The sequence below is a fragment of the Pseudopodoces humilis genome, chromosome 4 (assembly GCF_049639895.1).
Source record: "Pseudopodoces humilis isolate 2021_Gansu_Grassland_sample_001 chromosome 4, ASM4963989v1, whole genome shotgun sequence".
NCBI classification, from domain to species: Eukaryota; Metazoa; Chordata; class Aves; order Passeriformes; family Paridae; genus Pseudopodoces; species Pseudopodoces humilis.
Window position 1 is genome coordinate 12,377,254 of NC_142203.1, and position 21,722 is coordinate 12,398,975.

At 36.1% G+C, this 21,722-nt stretch overlaps 1 protein-coding gene across 4 annotated transcripts in view; it reads left to right on the forward strand.

Moving 5' to 3' along the window:
- The window catches only part of SLCO4C1 (solute carrier organic anion transporter family member 4C1), a 29,414-nt gene extending 11,259 nt beyond the window's left edge, over nucleotides 1-18,155 (forward strand). The window contains exons 4-13 of one of the 4 annotated variants that reach the window (XM_088054501.1): nucleotides 999-1,095; nucleotides 1,996-2,117; nucleotides 2,967-3,082; nucleotides 3,370-3,514; nucleotides 5,096-5,291; nucleotides 8,477-8,630; nucleotides 10,171-10,358; nucleotides 12,366-12,430; nucleotides 14,186-14,323; nucleotides 14,422-15,362. In XM_088054501.1, the coding sequence (XP_087910627.1) occupies nucleotides 999-1,095; nucleotides 1,996-2,117; nucleotides 2,967-3,082; nucleotides 3,370-3,514; nucleotides 5,096-5,291; nucleotides 8,477-8,630; nucleotides 10,171-10,358; nucleotides 12,366-12,430; nucleotides 14,186-14,323; nucleotides 14,422-14,453 (1,253 nt within the window). In that variant the 3' untranslated portion in view covers nucleotides 14,454-15,362. Of the gene's footprint in view, nucleotides 1-998; nucleotides 1,096-1,995; nucleotides 2,118-2,966; nucleotides 3,083-3,369; nucleotides 3,515-5,095; nucleotides 5,292-8,476; nucleotides 8,631-10,170; nucleotides 10,359-12,365; nucleotides 12,431-14,185; nucleotides 14,324-14,421; nucleotides 15,363-17,333 lie in introns of those variants that run through there. The other 3 variants (XM_005532960.3, XM_014261489.2, XM_088054502.1) reach the window with 3 other exon arrangements.
- Nucleotides 18,156-21,722: the final 3,567 nt, after the last annotated feature.

Sequence of the window (21,722 nt, forward strand, 5' to 3'; positions counted from 1 at the left end):
AATATGAATAAGTCAGAAAGTTCCTATGACCATGTCACTATTTCCAAAATGTGGGATATACCTATTCAGTATTTATTTTGACTTATTTAACTGTCACATTTTGCATTGCTTTACCCTCTTGCATCCCTCTCACCCTCCTGACTCTCCCGTCATTTTCTCTTACTAGAGGGATATTAAGTACTTGTGATCCAAATGAGAAATCCAGATGATTCCACCTGGATCAGGAATACATCTTTACTATTTAAAGGTGCATCTAGTTGCTATTAATTGTAAGCCTTAATCTGCGGAGACAGTATTCCTGCTATCAGTGAGTGCTAAACTGCAACAAAAATCTGTCTAGTAGGCCAGTAACACTATGGTGACATCAAGAAAGTCTTGTACTCTTTTGTAGGGTATGATTACACTAGCAGCTTTTCAGGTTGATGTTTTCTTTGTGGGGAGGGGTCGGGGGCTTGTTTGTTTTGTTGTTTTTTGTTTGTTTTTTTTCTTTAAAACTGCCACGAGCTCTTAAGAGCCTTGGCTTTGTATTTTAATGCAGATATTACTTCAGTCAGACACTTTAAGGTAACTCTGTATTCTGGTTTTAGAAGATCTAGAAAATAACTTAAGATTCAAAAATATAAATAAGCACGTTCTTAAAGATTGTGGTTAATTTAGTTAATAACCAATGTTCATAATTTCACTAATTTTTTTTTCACCAGTTATCTTTTATATGTAGGCACAAAATGGGAAGGAAAGCAATCTAATAATGCTTAAAGGTGCAGTCAGTGAAATGCCTTTTGCTGAAACTCTGATTTGAAGCTTCTGAGAGCTGCAGATTTCCTTGTTGAGGCAAAATTACAGATTTTGTCTTCTATATGCTGTAACTGAAGTAGCGACAGTGGAAGAACAAGCTGACTTACAGAAACCTTTTAGTCTGAAGTTGATTTAAGAATTTTATTACAATAAACCTTTAAAAAAATTAAGTTATGGTGAATGTGATATATTTTCTCTTCTAGGAATTGGCTATTCTATGTCTCTGCTGGGTCCTGCTATTGGCTATGTCTTAGGAGGGCAACTGCTTAAGGTTTATATTGATATCCAGATCCCAGAAAGGCAAGATACAACTTAGTTTATTGCTTCTTATTTTCTTTTCCTAATAACTTTTAGTAAAATGTTCAGCTTTTCTCCCTGTGAGAAGAAAATTTTTCAAAAATTACTGTGTTTTCAAGAGTTTCATTAACTTGGAAACAAGTTGTATTTAAAAAGGCTTCAAACGAGTTACTTCCCGGAGTGACTCCATTGTGTATGAAAGTTTCTCTGTCATGCAAAAAGTTAGTTCTAGCATTTAAATATAAGCTATTTTATACCTCAGTAGCAAAACATGCTTTTTCTTTTGCTTAGTTGTTTATTCAGGGTTAAGGTGCACCTTTACTGATTTCTTGTGGAACTGTTTCCTTGAGTTGGAATATGAGGTTTGAAATATTGCTCCTTAACTCCTAGGGAAAAGCTTGCTAAAAAATCTATCAGTTGAAATATAGTCCATTTTTAAAAGAAGTGTTATAAATTGTATTAATGTCTAAACCAGCAATTTCATTTACACTTTTATTTCCTCTGTTTTATAGCCTTCAGATCCATGCAGTGGCATTCTGAAATTCTGACTTGGTTTTGATATAACTCATTGACTATGAGGAATCTTTCTAAATCCAGCATTTCCAGTATCTTCATAATGCCTCAGAGTCTTGAAAACAGAGCCAAAGAATAGTCTTTAAATTGCAATGACATTAACTAATGAATTGAAGGTTCCATTTGGTAGAATTCAATATTTTTACAATTGTCTAGTGAAGTTGGTTTGCATAAGCAAACAATAAACTTAATACATGTAAAACTAAGAAAATAGAAATATTAAAAGGTTTTCTGTTAAATAAGTATTAAAAGGAAATATTCCTGAATATTTCCTCACTGAAATCTGAAATTCAGAAAGGTAAAGCTGCTTTTTCTGAATTACTTTTCCAGTACAAAGGTGGATCAAGATGACCCACGTTGGCTTGGAGCATGGTGGATAGGATTTCTTGCATGCTTTTTTGCAATTTGGCTTCTTATAATACCTTTTTCATGCTTTCCAAGGCGCCTACCAGGTAAAGGTTTAGCAATACGTGGCTACTTTGGAAGAGACATAAGTGCATATTTGCGGGTTATAGACTACTAAATGTTTCCTCTTTGATTCTGTTTCCCAGTCAACTGTCTTTGACTAAAATCTGAGGACAAGGATTTTATTTATTTATAAATAACATAAATTTTATTTATTTTTGTTTTCTCCTCCAATATGCAGCCTTTAAGACAAGGTGAATCAGCTAGAGCGAGTATCTTGTATATGGTGGTCTTGCCTATGGCCAGGGGCTTGGGAATAGATGACCTTCAAGGTCCCCTTTCAACTCAAACCATTCTATGATTCTATATAATGATTTACAGCAGGACTGGAAACATATACTTAAACGTAGAGACCAGTGGTGAAAGTTTGAAAGATGCTTGTAGTTAGGCACCCAGGACTGTATTTAAAGCTTCTGTGTTATCTACGACAAATAATATAGAAATTCCATGAGCATCCAAAGGGACATACTATACTAGTATTGAATGAGAAATGATGGAGGAAAAGCAAAAATTAAGTAGGAAACTGGAGAATGTGATCATGATTATTAAAGAACAAAAAGTCTTCAGCATACTCTGAAGTTTTTAGGATATTCCTGATAATATCTTATTGCCGCCATGACCTTCCAATGGAAGTGTGATGCTTTCAACAAAAATCTTCTTTCAAAAATACATTATTGATCTCTTTAAAAATCTGTACAAATAAAAGAGGAAAGAAGACCTATAATATCTGAAATACTTTCCAACTAGAGTAAACACAATTTTTTGTAGTTTTTTGACATTGTCTAAGAGTGCAAGTATTCAATGTTTTCACTGTTGGTAAATATGACCATTTGTAGGAACTGCAACAATTCAGGCTGAAAAAGTCTCTGAAACTCATGATGATGGAAGTCAGGTACTGGTTCAGACCAGCAATATTGGAAAAAGTTTTAAAGACTTTCCTATGGCTCTCATGGTAAGAAGAATCTCAAATTTGCTGAAACTGAATATATTCTGAGAAATTAAATTCTTTCTCACATGGTAGATGTCTTTAGAAATGACTTACTGTGCTTTGATAGGGAAGACTTAAGTGTTACTGATAATTTAATGCACATTTATTTTGTTGATGCTTGAGATTTGTTAGAAAAGCATATTACTGAAGTTCCATTTCAGAGTCTCTACTTTTAAAATATAATTACTTCTACTTTAGTTGGTATGAAAATCAAATAATTTCCAGAGTGTTATGATAATTTCTCCCCATAGATACTGTTGAGGAATCCAGTGCTTATGAGTCTAATAATAGCCAGTTCCTCAGAAGCTTTAGTTGCCACTGGATTTGCCACATTTCTACCAAAGTTTATAGAAAATCAGTTTGGAAAGTCTTCAAGTTTTTCAGCAACTCTTGGAGGTAATACGGCTTTTTAGTTTTAAATTTTATATACATTGTGTTGAACACTTCCTTAATATTACAGGTGGAAGATTATATGGGTATCTTTTTTATGAGATATTTGTGAATGTCCTCAGATGGAATATAGTAATCAGAACAGTATTTTTGTTTTTCTTGCCTGCCCTTAAGTACTCTAGTACTTAATTCCTCAAGGGAATAGCTCTACTTGTTTGTAGACTGAAGACTTGATACTGATATACTTGATACTTGATATTCATATTCAAAGTAGACTGAGGATTTTGTGTGCTGATGACACTGTAGTTTATTCCTTTCTTATTCTTGGAGAAAAATGTTTGATTTTCCTTACTTAAAATCAGCTGAAGGAGCATTAGTGTCTTAGTCCCTACTAAAACAATCAAAATGCAGGGCAGCTAGAAAAAAAGCAATGCTTATTACAAATAAGAAGTTGACTTTGACTTTCTCTTCTTTAATTCCACACTGACATTACAATGAGTTTGAAGTAAAATGACTAATCAGAATATGTGACAAGTCTATTATGTAACTGGTTCTATAGCTGGCTTACTGTCACCTATTTATTATCTGACATGCAAAAGTAATAGAACAGGAGAGAACTGTGAAAAACTGAGTATTAGAGAAACAGGAAACATCTGATGGGAAGAGCTTTCTCTGTAGATTCACATGATTAACTTCCTGAAGAATAGCAACCAGATCAAGGCAGAAATGTCCATAATGCCAGATGCTTGCAATATGTAGATTTAATATTTCTATAATGTCTCTTGCTAAGATGTAGAGTGCTGCAATATAACTATGGTAGCTGAGCTGCTCTTTCTCCAACAGAAATGTGTTTGGGAAAGACTTCCCGAATTGCTTCTCTGGGCAATACTATATTGTTGCATCAAAACAAAGCATCTGCAAGTTTTACATAAAAACACATTGGAATATATGCTTAGTTGTTAACCAAAAACTAGGAGTGAAGTGGAAAACTGAGTGTTGTAATGTTTTTATATAGATTAGCCATATAAAAATCCTCAGTTATTTATCTGGAGTGCAAAGAGGATAAGTCATTGTGGGATATGACAGCAAAACTGTCCTACTGACATAGACTACTTTAAATCTTTCAGTTGATGTCTTCTCGCATCTTGTACTGTCTCTTGTATAACAGTGTTTATGTTCTCTTATTAAAAAGTTCATAACAGATGTATAAGAAAGAGCACGGACATGTCAAAAAAACACTGAAAGAATGAAAGAGAATTTTCTATTTTCATGCAGACAATTTTTGGTGTTCAGAGATTCCTGCCCCATAGTGCTCCTAAGTAATCTAGTTCGGCTGTGTTCGATTTTGGACAACTATAAGTTACACTGTCCAGTTAAAACTCTGGAAAGGCTAAAGGTGGTATAACAGTAGAATAAATTACTCATGCAGTTAGATTCTGGTAGTATGGTTTGAAAACATTGCCATGTGGACTGCATTTTGCAAGTAACTGTTTGGATTTTTTTCTTAGCATAAAATTGCACTCTTAATTGCTTCACAATTATGCCTTGCATTTTTATGTAACTGCTCCTTGTCTTGTTTTCCTCTAGGACTTGTACTAATTCCAGCAGCAGCGCTAGGCCAAGTCATAAGTGGTGTCTTGGTTTCCAAGTGCAAAATGAATTGCAAAGGCATAATCAAGTTCATGATAAGCACCTGTTCAGTGGCCCTAATATTAAATACAGTATTTTTATTTGCTAAATGTGGAAATAAACCTTTTGCAGGTGTCTCTGAAACATATAATGGGTAAATATCTTTTAATATACTCTTGGGTTTAATGCTAATATTTATTCAATTCCCATAGTTTCAAATAGTATACACCAGCAGTGTTTAAAAGTGGAAGGAAGGCAACTAGCTATTCCAAAAGTCTGCTCTCAAGTCGTCATTTACTCCATCATGAATTAAGAGAGCAAGAGGCCATACCAGCTGTTTGAGGCACTGCCAAAGAGACAGTGCTGTGCAAAATAACTCTAGTAGGCTGACACCTAGGGAGTGCTAGATGTCATCTGAAATAAATCGTAGGCATGAATTTTGTGCTGTGTAAGCTGGTAAATAACTTACCAATACCTTTTTATTGTTTTCCCCAATCCACCATTTTATGCAAAGTCTAGGTATCACTATCTTGTATGAAACATAACCTGGTAGTTCTCCAGTGCATGAAAAGGCACTTGAAGCTAAATAAGATGGGGAAGAGGAGTGGTGCAGTTTACTGACACAATAGCATGATATGTACCATGAAAACACAGAAGATGGGTTGGGGAGAAAATTAGTTTTGTTGCCTCTAATGCCCATGCAAGCTGGTAGAAAGTAGAAATTTACTGCTATGATATTCTAATATTCATTTGTATTTCCTTTTCCAGAAGGTATGCAAAGTGAATCAACAATGTTCCATATATACCGGTGACTGAAAAAAAATAAAAAACCTTAAAGTCCAAGTTACCACTCATTCTGATTTTATCTTTATAAGTTGCTGTATAAATTGTTAGTATATTTAAAGGCTAGTGTTGAAATGTGATGACTAAAATATGGCTTTGCTTCAGTGTCTGAAAAAATTCTAATAGACAGAATTTGAACAACTCAGAACTGTGAATCATAATTTGGATTTTGGCTGTAGGAAGTTTATAGTTACATATTGAGCAAATGAATCTGTATCCATCAATAAAATGCTGAAGGTATAGTATAGAAAATGGTATATGAAATTATCCATGTTTTTATATCAGGTCCTATGATAACAAGCAGCTGACAAAAATTACAGCTGATTTTCATCCTAAATTAAATACAGCTAACTTGCATTTTACAGTTTTGTGTAACTTTATCAGTTATGTAGCTTAACATTTGCGAAAGACTACTCATCCCCGGCAATTTGAAGTTAACCAGGTCTGAAATCTATCTTGTCCCTTGGTATCCATTATAAAAAATGGCTCAGTTCTACCTTATTCAGTGTTATATGTTGGATTATACTTTACTGGACAGGTGAATTAGAATAATTAGTGGCACTAATACAGTGACAGTTCTTTAACTGTTTTTCGTGAAGAAAAACAATATATTGTAGTAGCTTTAAAAAATAATAAATTTATAAACTTGTGGAAGAACACCCAAGTGTTTGCCTCCTGCTTATGATACTGAACAAATGCCTCTGAAAGAATAAATTATGAGACTGCTCTGAGAGTTGACTAGGAATTTGATGTATATTTTTGTGGAGAATTTAAAGAAATCCTTCATGGCAAGCATTGTCTTCTTATTGAAAAATATCCTGAAAAGGTGAGGGAAGCTTTTGCAGGTTTAGTCTCAGAATTACATGAGTACAGGATCACTTGTTAGTGTTAATGAAAACAGCATCTTACTTTTAGTAACACTATTTATTACTGAATTAGGCTATCAGCAGAACTAACATAGTTTATTTTGTCTAACAGGCACTTCAAAGAATGGGTTTTGCCAAATTCTATTGCCAAGTGCTTCCTTGAAAACTTGAAGGAACAGAAATGGAATGACTGTTTCTGTACTTTGTTCATTTCCACATGTCTCTGGGTCTCTTGTTTAAAAACTCCTAGAGAGTTTTTTAAGGAGCAGTTGATGGCCTTATCTGCTAGATGTTTTAGAAAAAACAGGGGTATTTTTTTAAAAATATTTTTCTCTGACTGTGCCTAACTACATGTTCAGTCCCTCAATGGAGGTCAGGGGGAAGAGACACTGGACATGTAAGCAGGACAAATGCCACCAAATTGATCAAATAGTTCCAGGCTTTGCATGCCTCACAGGCTAGGAAGGCACTGAATGTACAAATCTGTGATTAGTGGATTTGCTTATGGTAAACTGTAGTTCATTCTTCATACATAGAAGAATTGAAGTTAGTTTGCTTAGGCTTAAAACACAAATTAATTTAGTGAGATTCTGCTGTACTACAACAAAATGGATTTTATATGCAGTTATGATGCCCCTAATGTTCCATTTGAAGTTTGCATGTATGTAAGTTAATTCCTAGTTAAACTATTTCTCCTGTTAGTATTTTTTTGCCATCTCAAATTCTCACAAGGACACATGCCTTTTACATAATTAATCTGGAACTTCCATTTTACAGTACAGTATTTAAACTCTACTGACAGTGCCATTAATCTGGTTTTAGCTGACTGAACTTTTAACCTGTGAAAACTCTTTACTTACTAATGAGCTACTGTTAGAAAATCAAACAATGTTTTTGTTCTCTCTGGTTATGCCTTTTGTGTGAGGACAGTCCTCACACAAGCCGAAGTGATTTTTTAATAATACAGTGGGACTACTTCATACAAAACCATATGATGACCTGTATTGGAAATAAATGTCTCAATTGAAAATAAAAATAGTATGCAAGAGTTCAAGTAAACTCTGTTTAGTTATTAGGTATTCCCTAAACAGCCAGAGGAAATCTTTAAGGTCCTCCAGGGTGTGTCATTGCATCCTGCATTGAACATGTGCAGTTGTCTTACAGCATGGCAGTGTTAAAACTAATAAAAATTAGGTTGCTTTGCAACTGGACTCAAAACAATAAAGGGGAAAAATCTTGGAGTATGATCAGTAGAATAAACTCCATGTACAGGTTTTAATCCTGTATTTTTTCTTGAAATTATAAATTGAAGAAATTGAAATACCTAAGTGTGCGGGAGAGGATAATATAAGAATTAGGCTGAGATGCAGAATTTTGTCATCTCTTTTGTGAGTGGAAATTGGGGGTATAATCTTTGGAGGGAATAACAGCAATAAAAATAATTAGGTATATAATAAATGGAAAATCTAGAGCTCTAACTACTATACTTATTTTTAAACAACTGTGAGTGCATAAATAACATTAATAGAGTATTTTAATAATTATTATGCTATAAATATTGCATTACTTATTTACATATCTTCTGTTTTTCAATTGCTTTTTTAAATGCCTATTAACTTCTGCTTTTCAGAACAGGCACTCTATATAACTTAACGGCACCATGCAATGCTAACTGCAGGTGTTTGCGCTCCATGTACTACCCAGTTTGTGGCAGTGATGAAGTCCAGTACTTTTCTCCCTGTTTTGCAGGATGTGCCTCATATCTTTTTAACAACATGAAAAAGGTACTTTATGCAATGAAGATAGCTGATATGGTTTGTTCTGGATTGCTGTAAAATGCAGTATCATCAAAATGTCCTTCCCTACAATACAAATGTAGATTTTATTTAGCAAAATCCAGTGACTGCAATACACAGTCCACTTGTGGTACCAGTGTGACTCCCACTGCTGGTCTCTTAACATGTTCCCTGTCACAGTGCTGGGCCTCCCCAGTTGTTGGGAAGGCATACATGGGTTGAAGCCAGGTCAAGCCCATTGCTTTCTGAAATGTTTCTGGTAGTTGTCTGATTTTTTTAAACTCTTTGTTGGGGCGAGCCACATTCCCTGCCCTTCACCCCCTCCATGTTCATGCTGGTCTGGCTAACTTAGGAAAATGTTTCCACTCTCTTAACTCAGAGAGAACCATTTACACCACTCTTGATTCACTGAAGTGCATAGCTGTATCTTTTCTGTATAGCCTTCTTTGCAACGGTTCTGGTCATTCACAGCCTGCATTGTTCTGTGAGCTTTCTGGGCACATCACTGTTTCCCATCTCGGTGTCCTCTTTCGTTGTAAGGGTTTACTGGTTAGCCAGAGTGTTTCTCCCTTGTGTGATGCCATTCTACAAATGTAGAATGCACAAATAGAAGTACAAATGTACTTCTACCAGACTTTCTAATGCTGAAAATAAGTTAAATCCAAATGTACTTTAAATAGAATTGACAATCAGAAAAGTCAGCAATTGTCTTGACATTACCTTTAGTTTTTATCTAGACCTTTCAGCAAAATGCAATGTTTATTGTATGTATGACAACCTGCTTCCATGAATTTTGAAAACTTGAATGTTAGTGGCTCCTGGTGCAGGAATGGTAAGCCATGAAAATGCCTATTCAGGCACTATTATCCAGCCTTCCCAGAACTGAGAGGCTTTCTGTGTTTGTCTCTACTAGTACAACAAACTCTTGAGCAGGGATGTGGGAGCAGTATAGAGGCATCCAAAATGCAACCTGGCCCAGGAAAGGACTTTTTATTTTTTATACTGGAAAATGAGTGGAGGTATTATTCATAAGAAAATGTAAGAGATTAACTACTTCTTGTTGAAATTTCACACTTCACTGACACATTATATTTTTCCTGTAAAACTTCTGTGGATTTAGATGAAGAGCATTCCATTTGTTCACCTGCTTATAGAAGTGGTCTTATATTGCTTCTATTCTTTCCTGCCTAAGGCTTAAGAGTAGAGCTTGCCTCTTTGCATATGGTTTGCCTCTAACTTCTGAAATATTTTTATGCTTGTAACTAAAAGCTTGCTCCATACAAAAAGGAGCCTATCACTGCCTTTTTAGGTCCAAAAGCTCAGGCAAGGTGAATCAGTCAAGTTCTGATGAATCAGTTTTAAAAATTAGTGTTAGTGTCATGTGCTCATCAGGAAATTGACTGTTTCCCATATGGTAAAGTCAATGTTTCTTCTTGTCTTGTGTGATGCAAATGCAATGCAAATATACCAAAATAGTGTCATTTTCTGCAGTCTTGGAGCTAAATTTTGTTTTATAAATTATTTGTAGACATACTACAACTGTTCCTGTGTTGGGAAAACAAAAAGAGAAAATGGTTCAGAAGAATTTCTCTATGAAGCTGTCCCTGGGAAATGTCCAACACAATGCAAATTTTTACCTTTGTTCCTGACCTTCTTCTTCTTTGCCATTGTTTTTACATTTATGGCTACTACTCCAACAACTGTGGCCATTCTCAGGTATGTTTTTTGGTCTGAAAGAAAAGTAATATCAAAATAAAAAATAAAAATAAAGAAAAGTTTTTTTATCTTTTGAAAAGTAGTATCAATGAAATATTTTTATTTGGTTTGCTTTGCAACATTTAAACAAGGCTGTGTAGTAAACAAGCAGTTCTTTAAACAGAGCACAGTCATACACCTTTGTTTCACTTAGTAGGTAAGCTTCAAATCTGTTAAAAACAAATTGTTCTAGCATGTAGCAGAATCCATTTTATGGGTGCACTCCTGACTGTTTTAGTTAAAGCAAAAAGGAATAAATGTGTCGTGTGCTTTGATGAAGAAAATATTTGACTAGCTTGTCTATTGATAGTAACAGCATTTAAAATTTTATCAGGAAAAGGACAAAAGAACAATTAGTCTTGTATTCTCTACCTTAGATTCCTGTCTCAGTTCAGAGTTCCAGCTTGAAAAATTGTAGTCTGTCAAGAAGTGTAGACTACTTCTTGTGATACTGATATTGTATGTACAATGGTCATTAATATAAATTGTGGTGGTTTTGCTGTCTTTCAAACTGCTGAAACTTATATGAAAGCTAGATTTTTTTTTGTTGTTACTTTTAAAATGTGTTTCTCCTTCTAAATCTAGAGCTGTTTTGCTTTATGTTGAAGTTTGACTTGTACTTCTAATACTTCTAGTGAGAGGATAACCATGATGCATAAGCATGTTACTTTGTGAGAATATGTCTAGATGCCCTTTGGCAGGGGGCTGAGGAAATCAGTAACATCCTGCAACAGTGCTTTGTAGTAGCTTCCTGTCCAGATTTAGTGTAAATCTGGAATTAACAGCTTGTCATATTAGTGTTGGGGCAGAATAGCATGAAGCTCTACATTAGCTTCAAAATTGAGCTGACATAGTTTTATTTCAATAATTCTAAGCAGTAGCATTTGGATATTTGAATCTTTATATAATTCAGCTGAAACAGTCGAGCAGATTTTATGGAAAAAAGGGCTGTGACTAGTTTAACATTTCAAAAACTAATTTAAATAGCTAAATTAAATTAAATGTGAGTAATTCTTACAGTATATTCTGATATCTTTTCAGTGAGACTATTTTGTGCAATTTCAAACATAAACTCATATTTATGACAGGGTTCTAGTATTAGAAATAATCACCTGCATTATATGAAACTTACCCTTCTCTTAATTGCCTTTATGAGTAATAAAAACCTAATACTGACTGCTGATAAGGGCTTATCTTGCATGTACTGATGTGGCTAATTCTCACACATGCTCCAGAATGTGGGAATAACTTCTGAATGTGTAAATATGGTGTTTTTCAACTCAGGGCGTTCATTAAAAGACATGATACAATTTATTAAAGAAAATTGTTCTGAAACTAAATCGTATAAATTAAACAAGTTTGATATATTTAACCTTTATGGTAGCGCCTCTAATATGCTATCATGAGAATGTTTGTTCCTGGAAAAATATATTTTAAAGAAATTGGTAAAAGGTAAGGACATACATTCTACTACTTGTTAAATCATGATATTGGTTGTATAGCATAGGCCAGCACAGTTTATTTATAAGGTCAAGTGAATATATGTAGAGGTTATGGAAATATATCATGTTGACCTGTGCTGTAGTCTAGTCTCAATTCATGTATTGCTTCTTTAGGTATAGTACCTCAGTATTGCATCCTAGCACAGTTTTAATTTCCTTGGTTGTTCTGTGGAAAAGATGTTCAACAGTATATCATAGTGAGGATAGTAAGATTCCTTTTTATTTATACTATTTTGTTAAACTAGTTAAATCTAAAATTTCTTGATGGACTACTGGTGGTTTTTCTATCTTTTATCTAAACACTACTTGAAATAGTTTGCTTACTTGTTTTGCACATTGGATTTCTAAACCCCTCAGCAATTACCAGGTTGACAGAGTATATAGAGAAAAAAACATATTCACTGAGGGACATAGCACAGTAGTGGGACTTATTTACTCTGTCTTAAACTGCAAATTTTGTTTACAGGTGTGTGCCAGATAAACAGCGCTCATTTGCTCTTGGAGTACAGTCAGTGTTTCTGCGACTACTGGGTATGACTTTCATGTTGAAACATTTGCCTCTGAATAATCTACTTATTTGACATATTTTCCTAGAATTTTAAATAATGCATTAAAAGCTTTCAGAGGAGCTCAAAGCAGCCTGTCATTGGCTTATAGGATACACTTGTTGTAAGGTACCATTGGATTCAAATTCCTTGTTAGTAGGGCATTCATGTTCTCTCTATCCTTTTTCATTCTTAAGACCACAAACCAAATACAGGTAACTGTCATTCTTTTAGTAAAGGGCATCTGCTGCTACTTTTCCCAGAAGAAGGCCCATTCTGAAAGCTGAGATAAGAAAAACTGATGTAATAGAAAACAGTTTAATGTAAAATCTGAAATCCAGAAGTTTAAAGGAAAGTGAATATGTGGAGCCTTTTCTCTTCTTCCTTCCTTCCTTCAAAATGTCTGACTAATTTTAGCATTTATTGAAATTGTAGATAATTGCAGATAAATAATTACAGAGTATAATGTGGGAAATATAATACTTAAATTGTAAGTCTAAGCATCTTCAGCATTTCAATAAGACAGATGAATTTCCTTAAGTAAAACTAAGTTAAGCATAGGTATTTTCTGGTCCACACACATTTGAATTTTCTCAGGAATAATTAAAATTCTTGTTTTAGCAGTAGACAGTTTTAAAATGGTATATTTAATGTAAGACTGGGACACAGCTGCTGACTGGACTTTTATGCCAATACTTAGTACTGCCCCCATTCCCTCTTCTTTGAGATCACGTATCTAACAATGTGAGTTCTGCTTTGCTCTGTTCAAACAGATTAATCTAAGTAATTTTACTGATAAAATGTAATAAAAGCAAAAAATTGTTAAAGGTAGAAATTAGCTGGAAGTCTGTTGTATGAGGGTCTCTCTGTTTCACTTCACTCAGAGTTCAGATGTTTATGCTAGACCTCTAACTCCTGACTTCACTATGGAGTGATAGAACTATTTGCACTGCCTGTACTATGACTGAAGAAGGCAGAAATTAACAGCATTACTTACCAGCAAGATATTTTTGCTGTAGGCTTTAGGAATCACAAAGAGTTTCAGGCTGAAGACCTAGTGAGGGACATAGCTATTTGGTTAGCTCTAGGAGAGTTTAGGTCTTGGGTAGGTTGGGTAGACATGCAGTAATGTACCTGGTATGTTTATTCTAAAATTGGCTATACCTGAATGCAACACACTAGTGCCTTATAACACACAAAAATCACAGAGAGTTAATAAAATCTATGCAAGAATAATTTTTAACACTGCTTTTCTTGGTGAATTTTTTTTCTGGAAGCTTTGCAGAGGAATCTGAGGAATGGGGAGGAATGTGTAACTGAATATTTAACATGATGATATTTTAGTTTCCTTAATTTAGAACAGATTGGTGTGTATGATCATTCTTTCCTTTCAGTTAAATTCCTGATTCCTTGATTTGTTGTTTTCACTGCTGATTTTGATAACTTTTTTTCCAGTGAAGACTGAGGAATTTAAGAAGCTCAAGTCTTTGAATAAACTTACTGCTTAACAAAGTGAGAACTGATAACTAGTTAACTCTATGCGTCATATGTATTAACTGAGAGCAATGTTAGGTGCAGACTTATGATGTAATATGAGACCTATGACTTTGATTAAAATGTTATTTTTAGTGTTTGGTTCTCCCATTTTATCTTCCCCCCTAGCTTGGCATTTCACTGTATGCATGAAAACCAAGTCTGCCAAGTAACTCAAACATTTTAACATCTTACTGTGTTTTTTTAGGTACTATTCCTGGTCCAATTTTGTTTGGTGTAGCTATAGACAACAGTTGTACTCTCTGGGATATTAATGAATGTGAAACTAAAGGAGCTTGCTGGATATATGACAATGAAAGAATGGCTTTTTCGCTGATGGGCATAAGTAAGTCTTTTATATTAAATACTAGGTAATACATATAGTAACCTTGACTGCTAGATGGGAATTATTTTGAAATAAAACCTTGCACTTTTCATTTTTAGCCGCAGTGTTTTTTAACTTTTTTCATAAATGATCAGCAAAATATTATGGAAGGAGAAACACCACAGTAAGTAAACCTTAAAGGCTACATTAAAAACTCTTTTAATATTAACATGAAATAGTTTTGGTCTTTGATCTTGCTTCATTGTCACACTTTGTTTACTAGATTTTAAAGGACTGGCTCAACTTCAGTCCGTCCTCAGGGCAATAAGCATGATTAGGGATGTGAAGATGATTAGAGGGATGGAATATCTCTCCGATAAAGAAAAGGCTGAGAGAATTTGGTTTGTTCAGCCTGGGAAAGAGAAGTCTCTAAGCTGATCTTATTGAGGCCTTTTCAGTATCTGAGGAGGAGCCTACAAGAGAGATGGATAGAGAAGGACTCTATAAGAGAGCATAGTGATGGAACAAGGGGTAATGGATTAAAACTCGGAGCATAGATTTTAGTTAGGGATTACGAAGAAACTGTTTACTGAGGGGTGGCCAGGCACTGAAACAGGTAAGTTATGGATGCCCCATGCCTGGAAGTGTTCAAGGTATGGGTCCCCGAGCCATATCTGATAACAGGAATAATATCATATCATAATCTGATCTAGTGGAAGGTGCCCCTGTCCCCAGCACAGAGTTGGAATTAGACAGTCTTTAGGTTCCCTTACAGCTCAAACCATTCTGTGATTATCTGGTGTTGTGGTTTTAAACCAATAACTAAGAAAATTACTTATTTCTTGCTGTGAGATATGGATTAGAACAAGAGCAAAACAGGCATAAAACTTAAAAGGAAAAAAAAAGAAAAGTTTATTGACAAACTACAATAAGAACACCAGAATAAACTTCCAGAAAAACCTTTTCATCCCCTGTCTACCCACTATTCCCTTGTTCACATGACAAAAGAGACAAAAACTTCGGAACTTTGATGGTTAAAACAGTCCCAATTCTTGCTACAGTCTTTTCACCAGTCTTTATAGAGAAACAGAAGTTTCTTCCTGTTAATTTATGGAGTTTCTCACAAGAAAAACTATTTTTTGTTATAGTTTTCCATTGCTCTAATGTTAGCTGCCCAGAGCTGCTGTTATTAGAGCCCACTCCTCCCATTTTTCACATCACTCTTAAGTGTATATGGGCCATGAGTCTAGGGATGGGATTTTTAAGGATAAGTTATTCAAAGGCAAAAAAAGTCTTCTTCATCTGTTTCCGTGAGCTTCACTAGAAAACAGTTTTCTCATTGCCTCTCAAGGCTTCAAATCTTCCAGCACTTCACTGTACCATAATTACTCTACTTTTTTACTCAAAATTTACACTTTGAACACTCTATTCCTCCCTATTTACTGTCATGAATTAAAGGAGTGTTTTCAAGACCTTATTGTCCATTTCCATAGTTTTAACAGAAAGATATTTCAGCTTAATTAAAGCATCTTCTTAATTCTCTACCTTTTCTGAAGCTTCTTTTCTTTCCTGTCACTGGTAGTTTATAAAGTCTCTTTTCATGTTGATCACTTTCTTTTTCTCTCTCTGGATAAAAAGATTAATCCGCAAGTCTCATCTGGGAAATGAAAGAGTTAAAATCTTGCCCAGGCTGTTGTAGGTAGTTCTGTGGCCTCGGCCGGTGCAGGAGCTGGAGCCGTCTGCGATGGAAAGTTCCTCATGGCTGCTCTGGAGAGTGTAGGCGCCGCGCCCAGCCCGCTGCAGGCCCAGAGCCCCTCTCCTTCTTCACTCAGCAGTTTCTTTTCTGAATTTAGTTACAGCAAAAAACCTGCAGCCGAGCCAGAGATCGGCTCGGCCCGGCCCGGCCGGAGCCCGGAGAAAACCCCCTCCACAGGGCCCGCATCCCCCGGCCGGGAGACGCTGGGCCCAGCCCAGTCCCCGCCCGGCCGCATGGCCTGGGCAGGGAACGGGAGGCCTGGAGCTCCGCCACCCTTCCCAGCCAGGAAACAAAGAGAACCAAGAGAGCTCTGGTTTTACACTTTAAGGTAGGGTTCACAAGTTGATCCCACTTTTCAATGGCCTAAACTGCTGTCAATTCTCAGCAATGACCGATAATTGGTCAGGAGAAAAGACGCCAGGCAGATCCCAGCAACTTAAACTTTCTTAAAGGTAAAGTAACTCCATGACATCTGGGTTGGTGTGTTGGCAGTTAAGATCTGGGGACCTTTCTCCCTCTTTTTATATTTCAGTTCTTTTCCATAGCTTATATAAAGTTCTTGAAAATACCTCTGAACGCTAGTCAGAAAAATTCCTGATTTGTTTAACAATCTGTTCCTTTCAAAGGTGAGGTATATATGCCAGTGGGAGAGAGGGTAGGCTGAGCTTGCATCTGAGATAAGTGTTCTGTCCTGTCTTCTATCAGTTGTGATATTTACAGTCTGTAAACTGAAGTACTGATGTCTAATCCTCAAACTGAAAAAGCAGTAGTCACAACTTGAGGTTAAGGATCTCACGGCATATTTGTGATCAAATACAACCCCTCCTGTTTCTCCCTTCTCCTTGGCCTTCAAAGTCGTGCGAACACCTTTTTGTAACCTTTTAAGACAGCTGACAAGACAATACTTAACAGGCATTCTATACAGGAAGTTTTAGTTCCTGGAAAAGAGAATACTGATATAATGAATGACAGTACTGAAACAAGAAGTAAGAAAGACTTGTACTTCAGGCTAGAATGGGGTGAAGAAATACAGAACTGGAGCAAAGGTAGTAGCTGCTGCAAGCAAAAATTGGCAGGCAGGTGAGGGGTCTGAATTCAGCTGGATGACTGTATCTGCCCTTTGCCATTCATGTAAAATCCATTCAAACGGAGGCTATGAATTTCAGTCTTACAGGGTGTATGTAGCTCACCATATGAAGCTTTATAAATGACTGAAACACTGTGTCTGCTACTGAAACTGAGTGCGATAAAGACTCTCCTGTTCTTTGCATTCAGGTGCTGCTTGCAAAATCATCACAATCATCTTTGTGGTTATGGCAGTGTATTTCTACAAGCCTCCACCATTAACTAAAGCCCTGCCACGAAAGACTTCAGAAAAGAATTCTGTTATACGCACATAAAGTATTAGCAAATCAGGGACTTCTGAAAGAAAACTAAAAATAAGCATTATTATATTTGTACCAAAGTTCTTGTACACTGTTGCCTACATTACACATTTGAACAACTTGAAATATTTTGAATTTGTACTATTCTCTAATTTGCTAAACATTGTTTAGTATTTAACTGTGGCTATCCAAAGAAGTTACACTGAAATTTGCTGTTTAATTTTAAAAGTCTAATATGTAACTTAATTGAAAGAAGATGGAATACTCTGATCATAAAAATAAACTGGAAAAATAAAACTGAAGTGAGCTGACTGAGCCCCATTTATCCATAAGTGTTACTGTAGTGGGAGAAAACAAGTAACTTGGTATATATATTGAAGGGAACTGTCTATGTTTAAAGAGGACTTACTGTGCACATAATCTGGGCCTTTGTGGATTTGTCTGTAGGAATACTTGGGAATGTGTGAGTTTGGCTATGTTTTAGAAATATTTTTACGTGTTATCTTAATGGCATAAGTTCACTTTTTAGTATTTGTAGGAAAATATAAATAGTTATGATAGAATGTCTGGGTTGAAAAATCAAAATATTTGTTAATTTAAATACTTGAATTTCAGTCTGGAATATATACAGAAACTTGCTGTCCAGCTGCTTTATTTAAGCATTCTTAAAATGTTTCTATAAAATTTGAAAATAAAACCTATTTTCTTACTACATCTGTGTATGCTTTGTTATTTCCAAGTGTGACTGCGTTTTTCTTGACTCCAAGAAACACAGTACTGAAGGCTAGCAAGAATGTGTATGGAAGCACCAAAACTACAATATGGCTTTATTTTCTTTTTTACTTGTGTTATATTTTTATTAGATAATGAGTCATACTATTAAAACCATATTTGAATAGCACAATTCAAATTGTCACAAGTTAGCCACAGTTACCAGACATTGAACTATATTGCCTGCTACTGAAATATCATTTAGTACCGACAGGAAAATTTTAATGAGTAAGGTAGCCTCTGCACTTGCTTTACTTTGGATTTTTTTTTTTTCTTTTTTTCTGCTGCATTGGCTGTTCATGTCACTCTTATGAAGCTGTGTTCCCTCTTCCTTGGGTTACAAGGACAGTACTCGGTGACTCTGCCAAGATTTTTAAAAAAGTGCTAGAACAACAGATTATGGCATGCACTCATGTTTCATCTAATTCTTTAACTGTAGCTGTTAAATTAGGTAGAGGTTAAGTATGCAACTCAAGATCCTTTATTTGTAAATAACTATTCAGGAAAAAAAGCAAAATTTCACCCTGTGAAAGCACAAGACTTGATGGGTTCTGAGGGAGAGAAGGAAAGGAGCAGGATTTTCTTTCTTCATATAGATAAACGTCTACTGATAAATTATATGCTTGTTTCCTGATAAATGGGCTTATAGCAAGAGATTAACTACCCCTGAAAGAATGAAATACTGATCCTTGTTAATGTTTAGCAATGTGGCCTAAAAACCTGAATTAATTTTCCATCTCTGACTTGGTTTGTGTGCATGTAGCACATCATTATAAGACATAAAGTATTGTAGCTCAGCTGGTAAACTTGCTGCTTTTGTTCTGTTGTAGACTCTGAGATCATAGTTTATAGTTTCTGCTCCTTAATGTGGTTGCACAGGTTACAAAACTTGTGGGGCAGAGCAATGAGAGCTTTCTCTTCTGAAGTAATTAGCAGTTTTTCTTGCACTGGAGTGGTTATCTGGGGGGAGAAGAAAGGAAGGAAGAATTGCTGTTGTAATTTATAATCTAGTGTTATGACTCATTAAAGATTTTCCTTGCTGGTTTAGGAGTATTACAGTGACTAGGAGACAGACCAAAGAGAAATTTATCCACTTACCTTGTTTCTTAGCAATACATAGTGGAGGCAAAAAGATGTTTCAAAGGTTTTACAAAGTAAAGGTAAACATTGCAGACAAGTGTGTTGTATGTATCTGGACAAGGAGGGTGAGCTAAAACCTGGCTCAATAACTGTGCCCAGTGTCAAAGCATGAAGTCCAGGCTGAGTCAAGTCATTAGTGCCGAACCCCACAGATCAATACTGGGGCTAGTAAAATTCAACTTCTCTTTAATGACTTGAATTGTGGAATATATTGTGCTCTGCACAAGTGGCTGTTAGACTGGCTAGTTGCTACCATTGAGAGGGACCACCACAAGATTGAGAAAAGGGCAAACAGGAACCTCATGAATTTCAACAAAATATAAAAGCCTGCACCCAAGGGAAGAATAATCCCATGCACCAGTAATATGTAAGGGATCACCCAGCTGTAAAGAAGCCCTTCAGAGAAGGCCCAAGAGGTCAGAGTGGACAAGCTGACCACAAGGCATGCTTTCTGCAAAAAAGGGTCAAGAGTGTCTTTAATCTGCATAAGGCAAAGCAATAACAGCATGTTTAGGGAAGTAATGCTGTCCTTAGTGCTAGTATGATCACATCTGGAGTGCTGGGACCAGTTCTGGGCTCTCCAGAACAGGGATGTTACAGACTCCCTGGAATGGATGTGGTGCAGGACTACAGAGAAGGTTAAGGGACAGGAGTATAATTCGTACTGAGAGCTAGGGAAGTTCCTTCTGCCCAGCAGATCAGGCTCAAGGAAGTTCTAAGCATTGAAGACGTAAAAAGCACACTCTTATTAATTCCCTACTTTCTGGTCAGTTGGGAGGCAGTGCACACAAAGTGAACACCTGAAATTTCCTCTGAACACACACAAGAAAAAATTAACTATGAAGGTGGTCCGACACTGTCTTGAGAGACCGCCAGCTATTCACCAGTCTTCACAGAAGTAATCGTGAACACCGTTTATTTCTTTCTTTAGCACACCTTTTATAGGGTTCTACAGGGTCCGCGGGCAGAGCAAGTTACTATTGGCTAACACACACAGTTTACATTTTTTCTCCTACACACAAGGATATTGTTTTGCTTTACTCTCTCTTCTGCATGAAGGTTTCAAGGACTTTAGCCTTTAATATCACAACTTATTTCAAAGGCTGGTTTGTGCATACAGGCCTTTACTAATATATAAAATATATCAACAATTCCCCCTTTCTCTTTTTGCACAAACCAGGCTTTGGATGTGACTCTTTCTATACTCTTATGAAGACAAGATAACATACAATTTAAACTGTCATCCCAATTAACATTATAAGTAAAGTCCGTCCCCCTTCTAGCACAAGAGACCTCAACCATCCAGTGATGCCCCAGCTGGCAAACCAACTTCCAATGGGGTCACTATCTTCTTTCAGGGCATGTAACCCATCCTGTAGCTGGCGTAGTTGCTTATGGATGGAAGCTGAATGATCAGTAAGATCCAAGCAGCACATGCCTGTTGGGAAGGTAGAATTAGAAAGAAATTATAAATATGACTTTGTAGCCAGAAAGGCTAAGGAAGAAATACAAATGATAGCACGGTTCGAGTAATTCAAAGAAACCAGGCTGGTATGCCAGAACACATTCTTTCCTGCAATAAAACCAAGCTGAGACCCCCTCTTCCTAGCCTTATAAGGAAAGGTCTGAAGGACCCTGAGATAACTAAAAATATACAAAAATAGCGATTTCTATAGGTTGCACACAAAGGTTACTGTATTAGTATACTTAGAAAGATTGGTCAGTGAAAAAATAGAATATTCAAATGTATAGGTTATATAAGTAATTGTAAAAGAGAGTTCTCTCTCTTGGTTCTCCTAACTCTTAGTCTCTCTTAGTTTTCTTTGTCTCTCTTAGCTCTTGGTCTCTCTTACTACGCTCTCTTGTTTCTCTTAGTTCTCTTTGTCTCTCTTGTTTCTCCTGGTCTCTCAGTCTCTCTTAGCCCTCTTGCCTCACGCTTTCTGCACTCTTGACTCTCTTGCTACTCTTTCCCCCGGCTCTCTCACTTCTGTTCTGTTACTCTCTTTCTTAGCAATCTTAAGTCTTAAACTCATGTATTCATATTTTACCCCCTTTTGTATTGTTCTCTCTGAGCCCGCTTTGAGCTCTATCTGCTGGCTCATAGTAAGCTCCTTCTCTCTCTATCCCACGCCCTGAAATAAACTTCTAACACCTAACTCAATTATAGAGGTCTTTGCCGTGTCTCTGACCGTCCCCAGAAAGCGTCTCCTACACATGCCTTCAAACTCCTCACAACCACGTCCTTGTGCTAAGAGCAAAAAGTCAATTGCAGCTCAATTTCATAAGACTGCATGACATAGACTACTCACATCGGCTGAAAGCTCACTTAACATTGTGGATGTTAAGTTCAATTCTTAGTCTAGCAAGC